Source organism: Patagioenas fasciata, chromosome Z (assembly GCF_037038585.1).
Source record: "Patagioenas fasciata isolate bPatFas1 chromosome Z, bPatFas1.hap1, whole genome shotgun sequence".
Lineage (NCBI taxonomy): Eukaryota > Metazoa > Chordata > Aves > Columbiformes > Columbidae > Patagioenas > Patagioenas fasciata.
The window spans coordinates 40,893,983-40,913,107 of NC_092560.1; the positions used below are offsets into that span (position 1 = coordinate 40,893,983).

A 19,125-nucleotide genomic window follows, 5' to 3' on the forward strand; every position below is an offset into this window, starting at 1 on the left:
TTGGGGGGTTTCTTCGTTTGTTTTCTTTGAGTTTTGTTGTTGTTGTAGTTTTTTCAAAGTGGTTCCATCTAACATAGCCATTTTGCTAAAAGGTTGGGACTCCTGTCCTTTCTGGTCAGCTTACTAACAGATGTTTCTGTATCTTGTTGCACCATTACAACCACACCACTTCCAATGTGCTTCCCACATGTGCTTGCCAGTTAGATGCAGGTGAAACACAGCATGGTTCCTACCTGCAGTGCTCCCCCTTGGCATCTAGGAGATGGCTGCCTGAATCTATTGGATATGGAGAAGGGAAGGGCCAAAAAACAGATTTTTCCAACATTTTCCCAGGCCTGGGAGAAAAACGATGACATTGCAACATAATTCCAGGAGAGGTCTCCTGACTGATCAACTCCCTATTGAGTGCTATACAATATTTTATCTCTGCTTCTGGCTTATTCGCCAAGCAAGTGTTTTCACCTGTGGCTTGATGGAGCTCTGAAGTCCAGCAGGAGACAAGAGGGGGCCCATTGTGTGTCTCACTGAAGAAGGTAGTGGATACAGACCTCCATTCTTGGTTTTGAAAGCAGAAGGTGGGGAGGTAGGGAAATTAATATCCCTGTATAACTGGGAAGAGAGGTTTCTCACAGAGTAGCTCAGAGGCAGAGAGTTAATTTTCCATGTATGCAGGAGCGACTTGCCTTAAAAGGGAGCTGCCGAGAGATTTTCAGTGCTGTGGCATCACCTGGTGTCCCAGATGGAAGGGATAGGACAAGCTGACATGAGGCATAACCTCTTTGCTTTACTACCAAAAAAGAGCACGTGGATACCCTTCAGCTGTTCCCTCTGCTGGAGCCTAATCTGCTGCTGATGACTTGTGAGCAGAAATGCCTGACCTGGCATTGCTAGAGGTATGGAAGCACTTGTGAGGTCTCTGCTGCTGGCAGAGCTGTGAGGGTGGCAGATCCTGCAGAGACGGAAGGAAAAACTGCCAGCAAGGGTGGAGACCACAGTCCGTTCTTCAGCCACCTCTTGCATATCTGGGATCTCATAGAAAAGACCCCTGTCTTTTCCCAGCTGGCCATAGTCTGACTCCAGCTAAGTCACAGTATCACAGTATCACAGTATCACAGTATCACAGTATCACAGTATGTTTGGGATTGGAAGGGACCTCGAAAGATCATGTAGTCCAATCCCCCTGCTGGAGCAGGAACGCCCAGGTGAGGTCGCACAGGAATGTGTCCAGGTAGGCTTTGAATGTCTCCAGGAAACAGGACTCCACAACCTCCCTGGGCAGCCTCTTGTGTTCCAGCTTGATCCTATTACTCCTTGTCCTTTCATTGTTTGCCACTGAGAAGAGCCTGGCTCCATTTTCATGGTACTCACCCTTTATATATTTATAAACATTAACAAGGTCACCCCTCAGTCTCTTCCAAACTAGAGACCCAGCTCCCTCAGCCTTTCTTCATAAGGGAGGTGCTCCACTCCCTTAATCATCTTTGTTGCCCTACGCTGGACCCTCTCCAGCAGTTCCCTGTCCTTCTTGAACTGAGAGGCCCAGAACTGGACACAATATTCCAGATGGGGTCTCACCAGGGCGGAGTAGAGGGGAAGGAGGACCTCTCTCGATCTACTGACCACCCCCCTTGTAATACACCCAAGGATGCCATTGGCCTTCCTGCCCACAAGGGCACAGTGCTGGCTCATGGTCATCCTGTTGTCCACCAGGACCCCCAGGTCCCTTTCTCCTACACTGCTCTATAATATGTAATTTCCCAACCTATACTGGAACCTGGGGTTGTTCCTGCCCAGATGCAGGACTCTACACTTTCCCTTGTTAAATTTCATCAGGTTATTCCCTGCCCAACTCTCCAGCCTGTCCAGGTCCCGCTGGATGGCAGCACAGCCTTCTGGCGTGTCAGCCACTCCTCCCAGCTCGGTGTCATCAGCAAACTTGCTGTTAGTACACTCAATTCCCTCGTCTAAATCGTTAATGAATATATTGAATAATATTGGCCCCAGTACTGACCCCTGATGCACTCCACTAGATACTGGCCTCCAACTGGACTCCGCACCATTGACCACCACTCTCTGGCTTCTCTCTTTAAGCCAGTTTGCAACCCACCTCACTACTCTATTGTTTAGACCACACCTCCTCAATTTAGCTGTGAGGATGCTGTGAGGGACTGTGTCAAAGGCTTTACTGAAGTCAAGGTAGACCACATCCACCGCTCTGCCATCATCCGTCCATCTCATTACCTTCTCATAAGTCTGGGAAGTGCTGCTCTCCTCTCAGGGAGGCAGGACAGGAACAACTCAACCTCCACTTGGCTCTTCAAAGGAAGAGACAGTGATGGACACCACAGGTGGGGTATGGATCCCAGCTCCATCCTCCAGGCAGATGGGATGCATGTTTTGGCACTCAGCAGAGTGGCTTTATTGGTGTGGTAGCTCCACATTCTGTGTAAGAAGACCTCTGTGAGAGCTCAGAGAATACTGAGTCCTAGTAAGATTCTATTGCTATCTGAGCCAACTGTGGCTTGCATAATCTATTACAAATACTTGCAAGAGAAAAAACCATTTTTTTCTCTCTACCTTTTCCTCTGTCCTTCCACAAAACCTTCAGATGTGGTATAGGGAAGACTGGAAAAAACATTCACTAGAGAGAAACTCCCTCTCAGGCATCAGCAGAGCACTGAGGAGTCAGACAAACCTAGTTCTAGCAGAAGAAAAGGTGGCTGCAGTGTTTTCCAGACTACAGAGCAAACATGGGGGATCATTCTCAAACCTTTTGTGAGGAATGTCATTTTCTTCTTGCTTCCTTCCTCTTAATTTCATTCTCAGACAACTGGTCTCAGGTTGACTTTCTGCTTTAGTTTTCACCTTTTTCTAATATAAAGTTGCCTTTCAACAGAACTATCTGTCTCCTCACTTTACATTTGTGCCCTGCCACTTGGGCCAGATGCCCTGTCTTTCCTGCTTTCTCCTCTACAGCTTTCAACAAGTTGTAGTTGCTGTTACTTGCTGTTGGGTGTTGCAGTAGCCTCAGACTCAAATAATACAGCTCTTTCTCTAATCATCCCAAAACCCATTGCCAAACACAACTTTCATCAAGTCTGTCAACAAGTACTTGGCTTGGTGTGCAGTCATGTGGCCAAGAATTGTCCTCACTTATTCCTCAGTTACAGCAGATGCTTATAAAAAGCTTATTTAACACATCCACCCCATTTTTCCCTTATCTCTAGCAGTCCAGAAAATAATTTATGTCCATTCTTTCTGCAGCAGTCTTTAGATGTATCTGCAGTCCACTTTCACATCCCTCCTTTCCTGTAGAGGCCATTCCATCAGCTTTCACAGGATTGCAGGGGCTAAAGACTGGGACTGCACTCCCTCAACTGCAAGCAGCCTGATCATGCACTACTGAGGAAAACACCATTCAGCAGTACTACCTGACCACATAATCACTCTTAGTCTGTCGCTGGTGTGTAAACAAACTCTTTCACACCTTTTGATACCTGCTTCCAAAACTGCCTGTGCACACATTTGGGTGGATTAGCTTTTCTTTCCATGGGCTTGCCTCTCTCTTCCATGTGTTTTATCAAGGAAAATATGAAGCCTTTGATCCAAACACCTGTATGAATCTTATTCATAGCATATGTGTATGAAATGGACTAAGCAAACCTGTCACAGAATCAAAGAAAAAAATTATCTCTGGACTCTTGTTAAAAGCCTGACTGCCCACACTGTCATAATTTTCTCTGTAGTTGCTGCAACCCATGTCTGCTGTGTCCAGTTCTTTTGCTGTGCACCTCTGAGTATGAGGCTTTTTCCCAGAATCTCACTCACAATTAGTTCAATCCTTGATCTTCTCTTTAAAAAAACAAACAAACAAAACTTACTCATCCATTTCAGTCCTTTTGCATATTAACTTTCCTAAGTGATGCTGTAAGATGTACTAGAGCTCACAGGTACCTTAGACTTGTGGCAAATAGTGTTGAACCTACTACAGCTCTTTATCATTGTTTTTTTTTTTTGACTCCAACATGATAAGCATCTATTGCCTGACCAGAATGGGGTGGCAGAAGAGTAATTTAGTCACTGTGGCATGGCTGTAATGAGGCTTGTGGCACCTTCCCACATACATGGGAATTCATCCCAATATAAGGGGTGTTAAAAGGACAGCTTCCCTGCCTGGCCCTGCAGCCATGTTTTGAGGACTGTGTGAAAAGAGTAGCATTTGTAGTTCATCCTGTGCTGGAGATTCTAGGATCCTAATCTCTGCAGATCTGACAGACATCCTTGGCTGCAAAGGAAGAGCCCATCCCCTTCACGCTTAGAGCCTAGGCCAGCCCACCATTTATCAGCTAGGTTACAAAGGAGCCGTGGGCCCCAAATGCAGGACAACTGCCAGGGGAAGAAGGGTAACAAAGGCACAATGCCAAAGGCAATGGGAGAGTTCGGGCTGAGTCATTTGTGGTCCTAGAGCTAGGCCAGACAGCAAAACTCCAGGTAGCTAGTGCTGCAGAAACCCCTGTATATTGCAGCTGCATTGTGTTCTCTATGAAGAGAGGCCTCTTACCTCACTGCATGGGCTGAGACCCTGCTCTATGAAATGCACTGCATTTGCACACCAAGGACAGGCTCAACTCTGTGGGGAGCAGTCCCACTGCCTGTGGGGTGGGGACTAAATCAGTGCTGGAATAAACAGACACGAGGGTGGAACTAAAACGAAAGGAGGGATGAAATTCCATACCTCTCTAGCACATACCACACTTTAACAAGGTGGGACAGCAGGAGGAGGTGAAAGTGAGTGCATTCACCCTCTGGAGAGCAGCAGGTCACAGCTGTTCTAGCAACAGGGTTCAGCTCCAGCAACATAAAGATAAAAGCAGTACCTACCTCTATGGCCAGCCCTTAGCAGAACAGCAGTAAAGATATTTCAGCCTGAAGTAAATAAGCATCCTGGTATAATCACATTTTGCTCAAGTACTGAATCCCAGCTCAGTCCCAAGTGTTGAATTTCAGTGGTTTTTCAGTAGCATTTACTTCATATAACCACTGTTTCACAGTTTACAGTCTAACACCACAGACATGGGATGAAAAATGGTGCTTTAAAACCAAACAAACTAGTTTTCTGGCAATTCAAATCTAATTTACAGCTCCTGAAAATAGGAGGCTTTTGGAAGAATATTGGCTTTTAAGTATGGAAGAAATGGTGTTATCCTGAGAAGCTGGGATATGATGCATTATTTCCATTTTACAGATATAGAATTTTAAACTAATTGGCAGCCTAGATCTTTACTTTCATCAGCATCACCTAATCATTTAAATACCATGAAATACATATTTAAGCAAAGAAACAACTAAAAACACAATGACAACATGTAGCTGATTTTCCTGCTCCCCTTTCTTCTTGAAAATATCCCATCTTAACCCCTTGTGCTGGTTTGGGTGAAACTAGGTTCATGTTCTTCATGCAGTTATGAACAATTCTTTGTTGCAGCTAGCATAGTTGTCTGAATTTATTTTGAGAAGAAGATAACACCCTAGGAGAGAATGTTTTTCTTCAAGTAACTTTCCAGTGACTTTGAGTTGGAATAAAAATAATGTAAGAACTTACTGTTATCTTGCCTGTTGTCTGGGACCCAAGGTCTTACTGGGCTTTCTATCTAGAGGTGTGAGGCATCAAGGAAGGGGGCTGTCGAGGGTTAAGATTGTGGGGTGACAATCAAACCCTGGCAGATGTACTGTTAACCTCCTCTTCCCCCCACTTCCTCCTTTTGCCCCTCCCTCTCCCCCCTTCCCACTCAGGACAGGCGATCGAGAGGGAAAGAAGGACAGAGAGAAGAGATCTGGAAAAATTAAAGATGTTTTACTAATGCTACTAATAAGAATAGAGAAAATAATACAAAATCTACAAAACCAATCTTGAAAGTCTCAGTAACTGCAGAGCCAGCACCCAAAGTCCTGGATTGGACTCTGCAGCCAACCGGAGCTGGATTCAGTCTCTCACTAGGCCTCAGTTCTCAGGGACAACCAGCAAGGTCCTCTCCTAATGTCGGCCATAAGCAGAAGGGAAGGAAAAAGGGACGAGATCCTCGTGATCTCCCACTTTTATATGCAGTATTCACGTAAACGGCATGTTATACACCATTGGACAGTCTCTCGGTCACCGGTTTCTCGTTGCCCCTCTCGCGAGATGTCCATCCGTACTTATCAATAAGTTTGCATTCCATTGCTAGGTTTACCAAAACATGTATCTGGTTCTCCAGGAAAATGCAGCTAATATGAAGGCTTTAGCTGACAGGCAAAATTCACTAAAAGAGAAACTTGTTTCTTAACAAAACCAGGACATTCCACCCCTTATAATATGACATTCACTGAATACTTAAACCTTATCAATACAATCTAATTAATCACTACTACTATATATATATATATGCATATGTACATATATACACAGGAGTAATTAATCTTAATCAGTGGACCATCCTTTGAAAAGTTCATTAAGTTCATTTTGCCACAACAGTCTCCCAGAGCAGGAAAAATGGTACAAGTGCATCTCATGACCACTGTTTGTGGGTTAAAGACATCAACTTCAAAGAAATTGTCAGGCGCCACTCAAAGAAGCTAGCTCTGGTTTCGTCATCACTGTCTTGATCTGAAATACACTTATTAAACACTGTTAGTATGGCAATTGACATCATGCAGTTCAGTATTGCATATTTTCACCTAAAATCAAATCCCCTTGTGGTACACACCGAACTTCTCCATCCTTAAGCATCACCCACCAGGTGCTGCCAGGTCCCTGGGCAAAAACAATCCCACGAATGGGCTTGCCTTTGCCTGAGGCAGGAGTAACACAGACTGCCTTTCCTAACATATTTTTCATGTGTACTACAGGGACTTTATCTCCTTCTACAGTCCGTAGAATTTCTGATTGAGCAGGCACGGCTCGATTGGTTGATCCCCTAGCGTTGACCAACCAAGTGGCTTTTGCTAAACGTGAATCCCAGTTTTTAAAGGTTCCACCACCGAGTGCCTTTAGTGTAGTTTTAACAAACCATTGTACCTTTCAATTTTCCCAGAGGCTGGTGCATGATATGGAATATGATATACCCACTCAATACCATGTTCTTTGGCCCAATTGTCTATAATACTGTTTTTGAAATGAGTACCATTGTCAGATCCAATTCTTTCTGGCGTACCATGCCGCCAAAGGACTTGCTTTTCAAGGCCCAAGATAGTATTTCAGGCTGTAGCATGAGGTACGGCATATGTTTCCAACCATCCAGTGGTTGCTTCCACCATTGTAAGTACATAACGCTTACCTTGACGTGTCTGTGGAAGTGTAATATAATCAATCTGCCAAGCTTCTCCATACTTATACTTTAACCATCGCCCCCCATACCATACAGGCTTTAACCGTTTTGCTTGTTTGATTTTGGTGCAAGTTTCACATTCATGAATAACCTGTGAAATAGCGTCCATAGCTAAATCCACCCCTCAATCGCGAGCCCATTTATATGTTGCATCTCTACCTTGATGCCCTGAAGCATCATGGGCCCACCGAACTAGGAAAAGTTCACCTTTATGTTGCCAGTCCAAGTCCACCTCAGCTACTTTAATCTTAGCAGCTTGATCTGCTTGTTGGTTGTTTAGATGTTCCTCAGTGGCTCGACTTTTAGGGACATGAGCATCTACATGATGAACTTTCACAGGCAGGCTCTCTAGCTGAGCAGCAATGTCTTGCCACAGTGTGGCAGCCCAAATAGGTTTACCTCTGCGCTGCCAGTTGCTTTTCTTCCATTGCTGTAGCCACCCCCCCAAGACATTTGCTACCATCCATGAGTCAGTATAGAGATAGAGTATTGGCCACTTCTCTCGTTCAGCAATGTCCAAAGCCAGCTGGATGGCTTTCACTTCTGCAAACTGACTAGATTCACCTTGTCCTTCAGTGGCTTCTGTAACTTGCCGTGTGGGACTCCACACAGCAGCTTTCCGCCTTCGATGTTTTCCTACAAGACGACAGGATCTATCTGTGAACAGTGCATACTGCTTATCAGTCTCTGAAAAGGTATTATATGGTGGTGCTTCTTCAGCACGTTTTACTTCCTCCTCATCTGGAGACATCCCAAAGTCTTTGCTTTCTGGCCAGTCTGTAATCACTTCCAAGATCCCTGGGCGATTGGGACTTCCAATTTGAGCTCGTTATGTGATCAGTGCAATCCATTTACTCCATGTAACTTCGGTTGCATGATGTGGAGAGGGAACCGTCCCTTTGAACATCCAGCTCAGCACCAGCAGTCGAGGTGCTAGGAGGAGTTGTGCTTCAGTACCGATCACTTCTGAAGCAGCTCGAACTCCTTCATACGCTGCTAGTATCTGTTTTTCAGTTGGAGTATAGTTGGCCTCAGATCCTTTGTATCCTCGACTCCAAAAACCTAAGGGTCAAGCTCGGGTTTCTTCTGGTGCTTTCTGCCAGCGCTCCAGGTAAGTCCATTATCTCCAGCTGCGGTGTAGAGCACATTTTTAACATCTAGTCCAGCCCGAACTGGTCCAAGGGCCACCGCATGAGTTATCTCATGCTTAATTTGTTCGAAGGCTTGTCGTTGTTCAGGGCCCCACTCAAATTGGTTCTTTTTACGAGTCACTCGATAGAGAGGGCTCACAATCTGGCTGTAGTCACGAATATGCATTCTCCAAAAACCTACAACGCCCAAGAAAGTCTGTGTCTCCTTTTTATTAGTAGGTGGAGACATTGCTGCAATTTTGTTGATCACATCCATTGGGATCTGACAACAGCCATCTTGCCATTTTATTCCTAAAAACTGGATCTCTCGTGCAGGTCCCTTGACCTTGCTTCGTTTTATGGCAAAACCAGCATCCAAAAGAATCTGAATTATTCTCTCACCTTTCTCAAAGACTTCTTTTGCTGTGTTGCCCCATACAATGATGTCATCAATATATTGCAAGTGTTCTGGAGCTTTACCTTGCTCCAGTGTGGTCTGGATCAGCTCATGGCAGATGGTAGGACTGTGTTTCCACTCCCGGGGCAAGCGATTCCATGTGTACTGGATGCCCCTCCAGGTGAAAGCAAACTGTGGCCTGCACTCTGCTGCTACAGGAATAGAGAAAAATGCATTAGCAATGTCAATTGTAGCATACCACTTGGCTGCCTTTGACTCCAGTTCAAATTGCAGTTCTAGCATGTCAGGCACAGCAGCACTCAGTGGTGGTGTAACTTCATTCAGGCCACGATAGTCCACAGTTAGTCTCCACTCGTCACTAGACTTACGCACTGGCCAGATTGGGCTGTTAAAAGGCGAGCGAGTCTTACTGATCACACCCTGGCTTTCCAACTGATGGATCAACTTCTGGATAGGAATCAAAGAGTCTCAATTGGTGCGATATTGTTGGCGATGCACCGTTGTGGTAGCAATTGGCACCTGCTGATCATCAACCATCAGCAGTCTTACAACAGAAGGGTCATCTGAAAGACCAGGCAAATCAGACAGCTGTTCAATTTTCTCAGTGTCCACAGCTGCTATACCAAATGCCCACCTATACCCTTTTGGGTCCTTAAAATACCCTCTCCTGAGGTAGTCTATGCCAAGGATGCACGGAGCATCTGGACCAGTCACAATGGGATGCTTTTGCCAGTTTTTTCCAGTTAGGCTCATTTCAGCCTCTACAACAGTCAGTTCCTGGGATCCCTCAGCCACTCCAACAATACTGATGGATTGCGTTCCTTTATACTTAGAAGGAATTATTTTGCACTGAGCACCAGTGTCCATTAAAGCTTTGTACTCCTGAGGTTGTGTTGTACCAGGCCATCGTATTTGTACAGTCCAATAAACCTTTATCCCTTTCCTCCACCTGGTTGGAGGCAGGGCACCTCTAATTCCTGTTTTGCACAGTCTCTGGGTGTGAATTAGAGGTTCCTTCAAGAGCATCAGAATCTCTTCTGCTCCTTTTGTAAACTGGAGCAGCCACCTTCCTAGGAGTTTTTCCTTTTATCTCACGTACTCGTTCCTGAAGTTCTGAGGTCGGTCTTCCATGCCACTTTTTCATGTTTTCTCCCTGCTCATGTAGGAAGAACCACAGTGAACCTCTTTTTGTGGGCGGCCTCTGTCCTCTCTCTCGAGATTGGAAACGCCTTCTCCTAATAGCTGAAACATAGGTTCGTACAGGTCGTGAATGGTACGAGTCTTCTCTGAGCTCTTTGATTTCTTGCAGCAGCTTTTCAAACCGATCACCAGATTTTTCACACAGTTTCTCCACAGCAGAGACACAAGCCCGTAGAGAAACAGCAAGGCTGTCCTCAAAGTTCCGGAGCTGCTCAATCACTTCATTTATTTCTAGCTGACCAGACCATTCCTGCCAATGACTTAGCATATGCAGGTGGTGCACTTTGTACAAATCTGTGCCACAGAGGTCGTGTACAATTGATTCTGTCTGAGTCTGTCCCCTCTTGGTTGTCTGATCTGAAACAGATGATCTCTTGCACAGCTAGTTCTCTCAGGAACTGGATGCCTCTCTCCATAGTATTCCATTTCCCTAACTTGGATATACAATCTTCCTTGTAGGGAAATCTGACTTTCATAGCTGCGAGGAGTCAGGTCCAGAGAGTAGTGGCATTAGACTCTCTTGAAATTGCCCTATCAATGGTGGAATCTTTTGACAGAGATCCCAGCTGCCTGGCTTCACCACCTTCCAATTCGATTGTTTCTGCCCCATTGTCCCAGCATCGGAGCAGCCAGGTTAAAATATTCTCGCCTTCATGACGACTAAAGTCTTTTCGCAGGTCTCTCAGCTCACCTGGAGAAAAGGACCAGTGGTGGTCAATTCACCTCCTCCCTGTCCTGATGGTGCCCCTTGGGTTGATGTTGGTCCTGTGCCATCATCTGCTGCTCAAGTAGTCTTTCTAGTGACTTCCTTACAACCGGCAACTGATGCTGATATAGGTTCACCATCATTTGATTCATTTCCAGAGTCTGAATGACTGTCACAGTGATTGCTGTGGTTACAGCAGCAACAGTGACCAGTGTGTGAAGATGAGGGGGCTGCCTTGTTAGCCTTTGAGGCTGGAGAGGTAATGTTCTCTGCAGCGACCTTGGCAGAGGAGCTCTGCGGAGGAGCTGTAGCTTCAGCCTATGAAGCTGCGGTTGAGGGGGCAGTGGCTGCAGCAGCAGCTTTGGCTGTTTTGCCTTTTCTCAAGCAGCTAGGAGTGCTTTTTGCTAAAGCTTCCGAAGACGCACTGCAAATCTCAGGACTAAAAAGAGACTCAAACCTCCTATTGAACCTCATTTCTCTTAACAGTAACACAAACTGACGCACATTCAGCAAAACAGATAACACCATCACAGTTCTATCAAAGCTCCAAGGATATTCAAAGTTCTCTAAAACATCTGCGAACTGTCCTAGTGAAAAAAGGAAAGTGTGGTTAGTCAGCCTTTCTAAAGATTAATTTGACCAATTAGCAAACAGAGTCATTCTCCTCTTTAATCTCTCCTGGAGGTTTTTCAAGGTAAACCAGAAGCGAGTAGAAATTCATTAGTGAATGAAATATAATGAAATAAACCGGTGCCAAACCACACAATATCATCATCATGACCGCTGCCCAGTTTCTTGTTGTTATATAATGAATACTTCGATTCAGAAAGAAACATCAACACAGATATGGAATCAGTGAGCACAATGTAGAAAATAACTGATACAACTTTTACCATAACATCTTTGAATCAATGTAATTCACTTTGCCTTAATACCACTAAATAATATCCGAAGCAAACAGACATGCGAGTATCACAACTCTATGAGTTAGCACTGTGCCAAGAAAATTGAAAGGTACGTCAGAGAGGTAGAAAAGCCAAAAATCTCCAAATTTACCCCTTTCTCTCGCCCCATGTTGGGCGCCAATTATCTGTGGAGGGTTAAGATTGCGGGGTGACAATCAAACCCTGGCAGATGTATTGTTAACCTCCTCTTCCTCCTCACTTCCCCCTTCTGCCCCTCCCTCTCCCCCCTTCCCACTCAGAACAGGTGATCGGGAGGGAAAGAAGGACAGAGAGAAGAGAGCTGGAAAAATTAAAGATGTTTTACTAATGCTACTAATAAGAATAGAGAAAATAATACAAAATCTACAAAACCAATCTTGAAAGTCTCAGTAACTGCAGAGCCAGCACCCAAAGTCCTGGATTGGACTCTGCAGCCAACCGGAGCTGGATTCAGTCTCTCACTAGGCCTCAGTTCTCAGGGACAACCAGCAAGGTCCTCTCCTAATGTCGGCCATAAGCAGAAGGGAAGGAAAAAGGGATGAGATCCTCATGATCTCCCACTTTTATATGCAGTATTCATGTAAATGGAATGTTATACACCGTTGGTCAGTCCCTCGGTCATCAGTTTTCTCGTTGCCCCTCTCGCGAGATGTCCATCCATACTTATCAATAAGTTTGCATTCCATTGCTAGGTTTACCAAAACATGTATCTGGTTCTCCAGGAAAATGCAGCTAATATGAAGGCTTTAGCTGACAGGCAAAATTCACTAAAAGAGAAACTTGTTTCTTAACAAAACCAGGACAGGGGCATAGATGGGGCAGGCCTTAACTGACATCCAGGCTGGTCAATGAGAATATTCCCTGCCTTTAGTGTCGTGCTTCATAGAGAGAGTCAGGTTTTCTGGTAGGGGAGACCCATTCTAGTTCTGATTCATTTTGATTGTGATCCATCCAGGAGTTCCCTTAGTTTAGCCTTTTGCCACTCTACTCTTTTGCAGTTGGTCTCTGGGCCTTCTCTGCCTTTTTGTTCTCTCTCCCCAGCATTTGCTGTTCAGGACCAGGGTGCTCTCTTCCCAGGACTGTCTGCTCTGCACATGTGAAGTTTGTGAGGCATTATTTTTTCTTTTATATTCCATCTTCATTTTATATATATTAGTAGTAGTGGCATATTAGTATTTGGTTATTTTATTAAACTCTGTTTATCTCAATCCACAAGTTTCTCCCTTCCCTTTCAATTCTCTACTGTTTGGGGCAAAGAGACCTACCAGATCTTGTGGTTTTGATTGTTAACTGAGATTAAATCATTACATTCTTTTTCCCTGCAGTTTTTAGATATGTTACACTTAGAATTTAAACCCTGTTTCATTAGATTTGATGTCTCTGTACTCCACATGACTGCTTTATTAGTTGAGAATGTGCACTAGAATTTAAGGATTTATTTATTCTAAAACATAATCTAGAAGGGTCTATATATTTACTAAAATTAGTTGTTTAATAAAATATATGAGAACGTTTCCTGGATGACTGTTACCATTTACAAAGATTAGGTTAGTGTCACCCCAAAGTCAGTTTTAGGTGGACAACAGGTTCCAAAACAGACTTTATTCTAGCCCAGAAAGTGCAGCCAATAAACCAACTAGAAACAGGGTTTATAGAATTAGTTAGCACTCTGACAACATAAAATACAGGTTCAGATATCTGTTGAGAATAATGAGGATCCACAGTGTGCATGTACGCACTCAAAAGAAACAAAACCAGAGCTCCAGGGTACCCACAAGCAATAATCACTCACCTGGGTTAGTCAAGGACTCATTCAAGGATATATCCAGTAATTAACCACTCACCACAGGAGGTGAGGCGCTCTGAATCCCGCGAAATCTCCTTAGATGGCACCCCACTCTAAAGGGAGGGCTCCAGTTCACAGACATGCTGCTCTGAGAAGACCACTCCCACAGGGGGAACCCCGTTTTATAGTCTGGTCAGATCTGGCTGTGGACATTACAATATGGTCCAGAAGCTCTGCATCTATCCTGAGCACCTCCTCTGCTAACGACCCTGTCAATTGACCAAGGGTCCCACCCCTCCTGCCTCACCAGCTGGTGGAGGTAAAGTCACTCCACCCCAGGTGGGGTGACTATCAACACCTTGGTATCACTCTTGGTGTGTACATGGGGACAGGCACAGTGGAGCACAAAGCTGCTAAAAGAGCCATCAACGGCCCCATTGAAAGCTCTAGATCTCAGGGGGATGTGCAACTGCCACAGTTGGTGCAAAAGCAGTTGCAGTTTTGGACTGCGAATTTTAAATCATTATAGCTACGCTCAAAAACATCTTTATTAATCAAAATAGGAACCATTACAATCAATGTATTTTTTACCTATGAGAAGTTTGTTTATTCCTGTAGCATAAAAATCTGTGCTTCAGAATTTGACAAACTCTTGGAAAGCACTTTCTGCTGCAAAAAGTTGTCAAGATGCTGGAAGAAGTGGGAGTTGGTTGGCAAGAGGTCAGGTGAATATGGCAGATGAGGCAAAACCTCATAGTCCAATTTGTTCCACTTTTGAAGTGTTGGCTGTGTAATGTGCGGTCAGTTGTTGTGGAAAAGAATTGGGCCCTTTCGATTGACCAAAGCCAGCTGCAGGCGTTGCAGTTTTTAAGTGTATCTCATCGATTTGCTGAGCATCCTTGTCAGATATTATGATTTAGCTGGGATTCAGAAAGCTGTAGTGGATCAGACCAGCAGCAGAGCACCAGTGACCATGAGCTTTTTTTGGTGCTAGTTTGGCTTTGGGAAGTGCTTTGGAGGTTCTTCTCAGTTCAACCACTGAGCTGATTGTCACTGGTTGTCACTTAAAATCTACTTTTCATTGCATGTCACAATCCGATCAAGAAACGGTTCGTCATTGTTGCGTAGAACACACTAAGATGACGCTTCAAAATGATGCTTTGATTTTTTGGTCAGCTCATGAGGTACCCACTTATAAAACGTTTTCACCTTTCCAATTTGCTTCAAATACCAAACAACTGTGTAACGGTCAACGTTGAGTTCTTTGGCAGCTTCTAATGTAATTGTAAAAGGATCAGCTTCCATGATTGCTCTCAGTTGGTCATTGTATTTAATAAATCAGTTCACAGAGCCAGTGCCATGTCAGCCTCCCCACATGTATTAACTCGTACATATCTGCTGATCACAAATATTACCTATGAGTAATAGGTGTAGCAGTTGCTTGTTGGAGGACTACAACTGGGTGACTCAACCACAGCAACGGCCAGCTTGTGAGAAATGCTTCCTGTCACAGTCTGTAAATCTGTAAGTCTGCTGTTGTTCTGTGCAATTCACTAAAAAAAAATTAACTAACAAACAAAAAACAACAAAACCCCAAAACCAACAACAAACACACAGAAAAACACAAAACAAAAAACCAAAACCGAACAACTGAAGTGTTGTAAGTACTTTATTGATAGAAGAGCATGCAGAGTCCACAAACCACTGAACTGTTCAGAGCTAACCATTTATTTTCATGTGTGAAAAGTGAGATCCAATCTTCTGTTCATTTCAATATGGACTCTTCGCTTGCTAGAAGGGAAGTAAAAACAAACATAGGATTACTAGTCACTCCCATGCAGTACTAAAATATGCAAAGCATTAGTGAGATCAAAGACAACCTTTAAATATGGCATTTCTTTCCAGCCAGTTTTTATGATTCCTGCTTCTGCTTATTCAGTGGAAGTTATTTCATTGCTTTGGGGTAAAGGCACTTTTTTCACTTACTCACTAGTAAATGATAGTTTTCTGAACTGACAATTCAAATAAGCCCAGAAAAAGCAGTCATTACTGATGGATAACTGGATGCATCTGTAAATAGCAATCTTCAAAACTGCATTGCACTGAAGTTTTTACAATTTATTTTCTAACTGGAAGACCACACCAAAACCACTATTGGGAAAGCAGACTGGTCACTTCTAAATAGATTAAACATTCTAAAGAAATAATCAGAGAACTCCATTATTCATTAGAGTAGCTACAACCTAGTACAGCCTCTATCTCTGTTTCAGCTAAACCTGAAAACATGTAAAAGACCTATTTGTTTAGTCCATGACCATCAGAGCCTACATACTTAAGCTGGTGCAACAGCCACACAAAACAGCTTTATCTCTAAGAGGCAATGCGATTAACCAACTTGCATATTTGGTTTTATATACACATAATTCATTTACTTTTACAGAGTTCTGTTAACTTCAGTCTTGTTTAGGACAATGCAAATGTCACTATTTCCCAGGGAAATAGTCACTAAGTGTGTAGCTGCACCAAGAAGAGCTTGAGTTACTAATCCATTTTCTTCAAGCTCCACTTAACTGTAAATCTACCTAAAAAAAACCAACCAAACTTGTTGAGTTCAAGCTAGAGAACATACTCCTCTCTATGGTGGGGAGAGGAGTCCTATGTTAGAAATGCACAGCAGACCCAAGAAATAATTCCAAGGACATGTTGCAGCAGGAACACTATATGGTGGAATAAGAAAAAAACAGCAGTACTACTCTCAGTTGATCACCTTCAGTACATGCTCTTCACGTGAGATATACAACAAATGAAGCTGATCTCTAACTCTACGCTAGTGATACCACTTAAAGTTTGAGCTGCTATTACAAGCAGTCACCTATGACTTCTGGTTTAGAACATCAGTCACACTTGTGAGATTTTTGTATTGCATGGAGAAAAAGGATCACAGGTTTGCTGCATCCAGCTGAATAAAGGACATTTGAGTACAGTTAACATACAGTTCCAGTTATTCCTGACAGAATAACCAGCAGCTTTTAACAATTCATTTTCTCAGAGGAAATGCAGCCACTTAACAAGCCCTTTTTGGCTGCAAAAGTGTAAGGAGCCATTGAAGGAGAAATGTTGTTTTCTCAACTGGGGATCTGAGGTCTGACCCCAGCAGGTGGGGACTGAGGGACATGTGGCTATCAGATCTTGAATGTAAAACAAAGTCCATTTGCATTAATTTCGGACTGCAAACCAATTCCTACAACTAAAATTAAGCTAGGGGGAAGGTTAGCCGAAGAGCCAAGAGACCATACTTTAAATTGAAATAAATATTAAAGGGGGTGTGTGTTAGAATTAATGAGGTAGGTAAACCAAGACAAGGTATCTGGGAAGCGTCAGGTTGTCTGTAAACCCTGCACTACTCAACTAATGCGGAACAGGGGCGGGAATTCACAGCCGGGATTTGGGGGATTTATAAGCAGCAGCCTTTTGCCCCTTTCTGTCTGCTTACCATTAGATAGGACACCCGGTTTTGCAAAATCGTTAATAAAATACACTTTGCTGAGAGATTCTGCCTGAGCCTATTATACTGGCAAGATAATAATTTCCTACAAAAGAGTTTTGAACTTTTCCTCTACTGATGCTTACACTTCGAAAAGCTTGCCAAACAGCAGCACTGCTTACCCTTCTCAGAACCCTAACCACTGCTCCATGGATCCACATGGGTCTGCAGCCCACTGCCTGTAAGTCTAAATTTCTCTTAAAAACGCTCCAGTAGAACAGCAGTTCACCTGCAAAGACAGTGGTGCTTTGGCATGGAATGCACAAATTAAATCGAGGGACTACCTTCTGCAAGTTCTTTTGCAATCCGCTCAAGTTCTTCACGTTTCTTTTTCTCTTCAGCCTCTATTCTTCTCTCTTCTGCAGCAACAGGCTTTAGGTAGTCTGTCATTAACATATTTGCTTTAGAAAACAATTTCTAGAACCCAGCACAGAGCTCTGTACTTACTAGCACACTCAAAAAAAAAAACAAAAACAAAACACAACAACCCACCAAACCAAACACCCACAAACAAACGAAAAAGCAAACAAACCCTACCACACCATCCAACAAAAATTTCGCTGGCCCAAAGGCACAGTTCATACGAATCTGTGTCTTTACACCGCTACGAGCCCGCCTCCGCAGGCCAGTTCAGTAACGGCTCCGCAGCTGCCGCAGCGGCGGATGAAGGGAAATGGCGGCTGGGCCCGCAGCTGCGCGCCCCGCACGGGCCGCCTCAAGGTGCCCTTGCGAGCCGCGCAGGGGAGGGGAGAGGCCGCCCGGGGCGCCACACTCACCGTATCGCTTCTTGCCGTAGATCATCCCCACCAGCAGGGCCGAGTACCGGGTGAACTGTGGGAGGCAGAGACAAGGACGCGTCCTTCGCTCGGCTCACACACACCGCCAGGCCCGTCTCGGCGCGTCGCCTCCCGTCCGCCCCAGCCCGACGAGGCCACCGGCCGCACCCCGCCCCAGAGCGCAGCGGGACGCCCGCACGGCACCGGGAGAGCCACCCGCCGCCTTTACCTTAATGAGTGGAGAGACCTGCACCGGCGGGATCATCCTGACGGCGACGGAGCAGCGGCCAGAAATGAAGCTCAGCCCGCGGCGGGGCGGAAAGGTCCGCCCAGAGAAGGCGGTGCTGCCGGAAACACGGCACCGTGTCAGAGCCGCTGGTTGGGGGGGGATAGATGTTTCGCGAAACGTTGTGACCATCCAGCGCCCGATGTGTCTGGTCACATATGAGCGAAGAGCTGTCACGTTGCAAGATGGACCGTGCTCACTTCCCCGTGGCGGAAAATAGAGGAACCGTCCCCGCGGCCCGTCGCTCGGCCGCCACGGGAAGGAGCGGAAGAGACTTTTCCTCTTCTGAGAAACGCCCCGCAGGTTGCGGGAGCGACACTGGGAGCCCGCAGGGTCGGCGTCCTCTCCCTCCTGCCGGAACTCCGAGCTCCCTGCGAGGAGCGGAGAGGCGCCTCAGCCCCTCGGAGTGCGCCTGCGCCGACACGGGGAACAGCAGGCCTGGGCGGAGGCGATACCGCTTGCGCCTGCGGGCGTGCAGTCCCCTGGGGATCCGCTGCCTCCCGGGGCTCTGGTCTCGGAAAAACTGCGTTAACAGCGTTCTACATGTTTGATCCAGAGGGCAAATCCACATTACCAAGGACTACGGAGTATATACCTTTGTGTTTGATTCTTGAACCTTAACAAAATCATGTTACGTGCCAGGCAACTAAGAAATCTGGATTATGTGCCATATTCTCTCATAGAAGAATCTGGATCTTAGCTGACTGCTCATTAGTGCCATCATTTTAAAGTCCTTGTCAAAAATTAAACATACGCAGTGAAAGGGTAAATATATGATTATTAAACTTCCTGGAAGCTAATTGCCTGTCTTCTTTTTTGCTCATCAAGTCACAGCTGAAATTGCTTCACCGAAAAAGGTCTGAAATGCTTTTCTCTTTAGGGAGCTTGTTGGGAGATTTTCAGTATTCCATTCACTCGTAGTATAACATAAATTTTTAAAATTATTGATGTAAATATTGTATGTCCCATAT

The 19,125-nt window shown here is 44.9% G+C and overlaps 1 protein-coding gene across 1 annotated transcript; it reads right to left on the reverse strand.

Moving 5' to 3' along the window:
• Positions 1–15,199: 15,199 nt before the first annotated feature.
• Positions 15,200–18,532, reverse strand: ATP5ME (ATP synthase membrane subunit e). Its single transcript, XM_065861789.2, has 4 exons — positions 18,098–18,532; positions 17,869–17,923; positions 17,377–17,475; positions 15,200–15,339 (listed from the first exon to the last, which is right to left on the reverse strand). Exons 1-4 carry the CDS (start codon positions 18,284–18,286, stop codon positions 15,314–15,316), a joined length of 369 nt encoding a protein of 122 aa, XP_065717861.1. The 5' UTR covers positions 18,287–18,532; the 3' UTR covers positions 15,200–15,313.
• Positions 18,533–19,125: the final 593 nt, after the last annotated feature.

Coding starts and splice junctions, on each gene's coding strand:
- ATP5ME (XM_065861789.2), bottom strand. CDS start 18,286: ATGGTCACAACGTTTCGCGAAACATCTATCCCCCCCCAACCAGCGGCT. Junction 17,476..17,868: donor CTACGGCAAGAAGCGATACG/GTGAGTGTGGCG, acceptor TGTTAATGACAG/ACTACCTAAAGCCTGTTGCT. Junction 15,340..17,376: donor TGCAAAAGAACTTGCAGAAG/GTAGTCCCTCGA, acceptor CTTCCCTTCTAG/CAAGCGAAGAGTCCATATTG.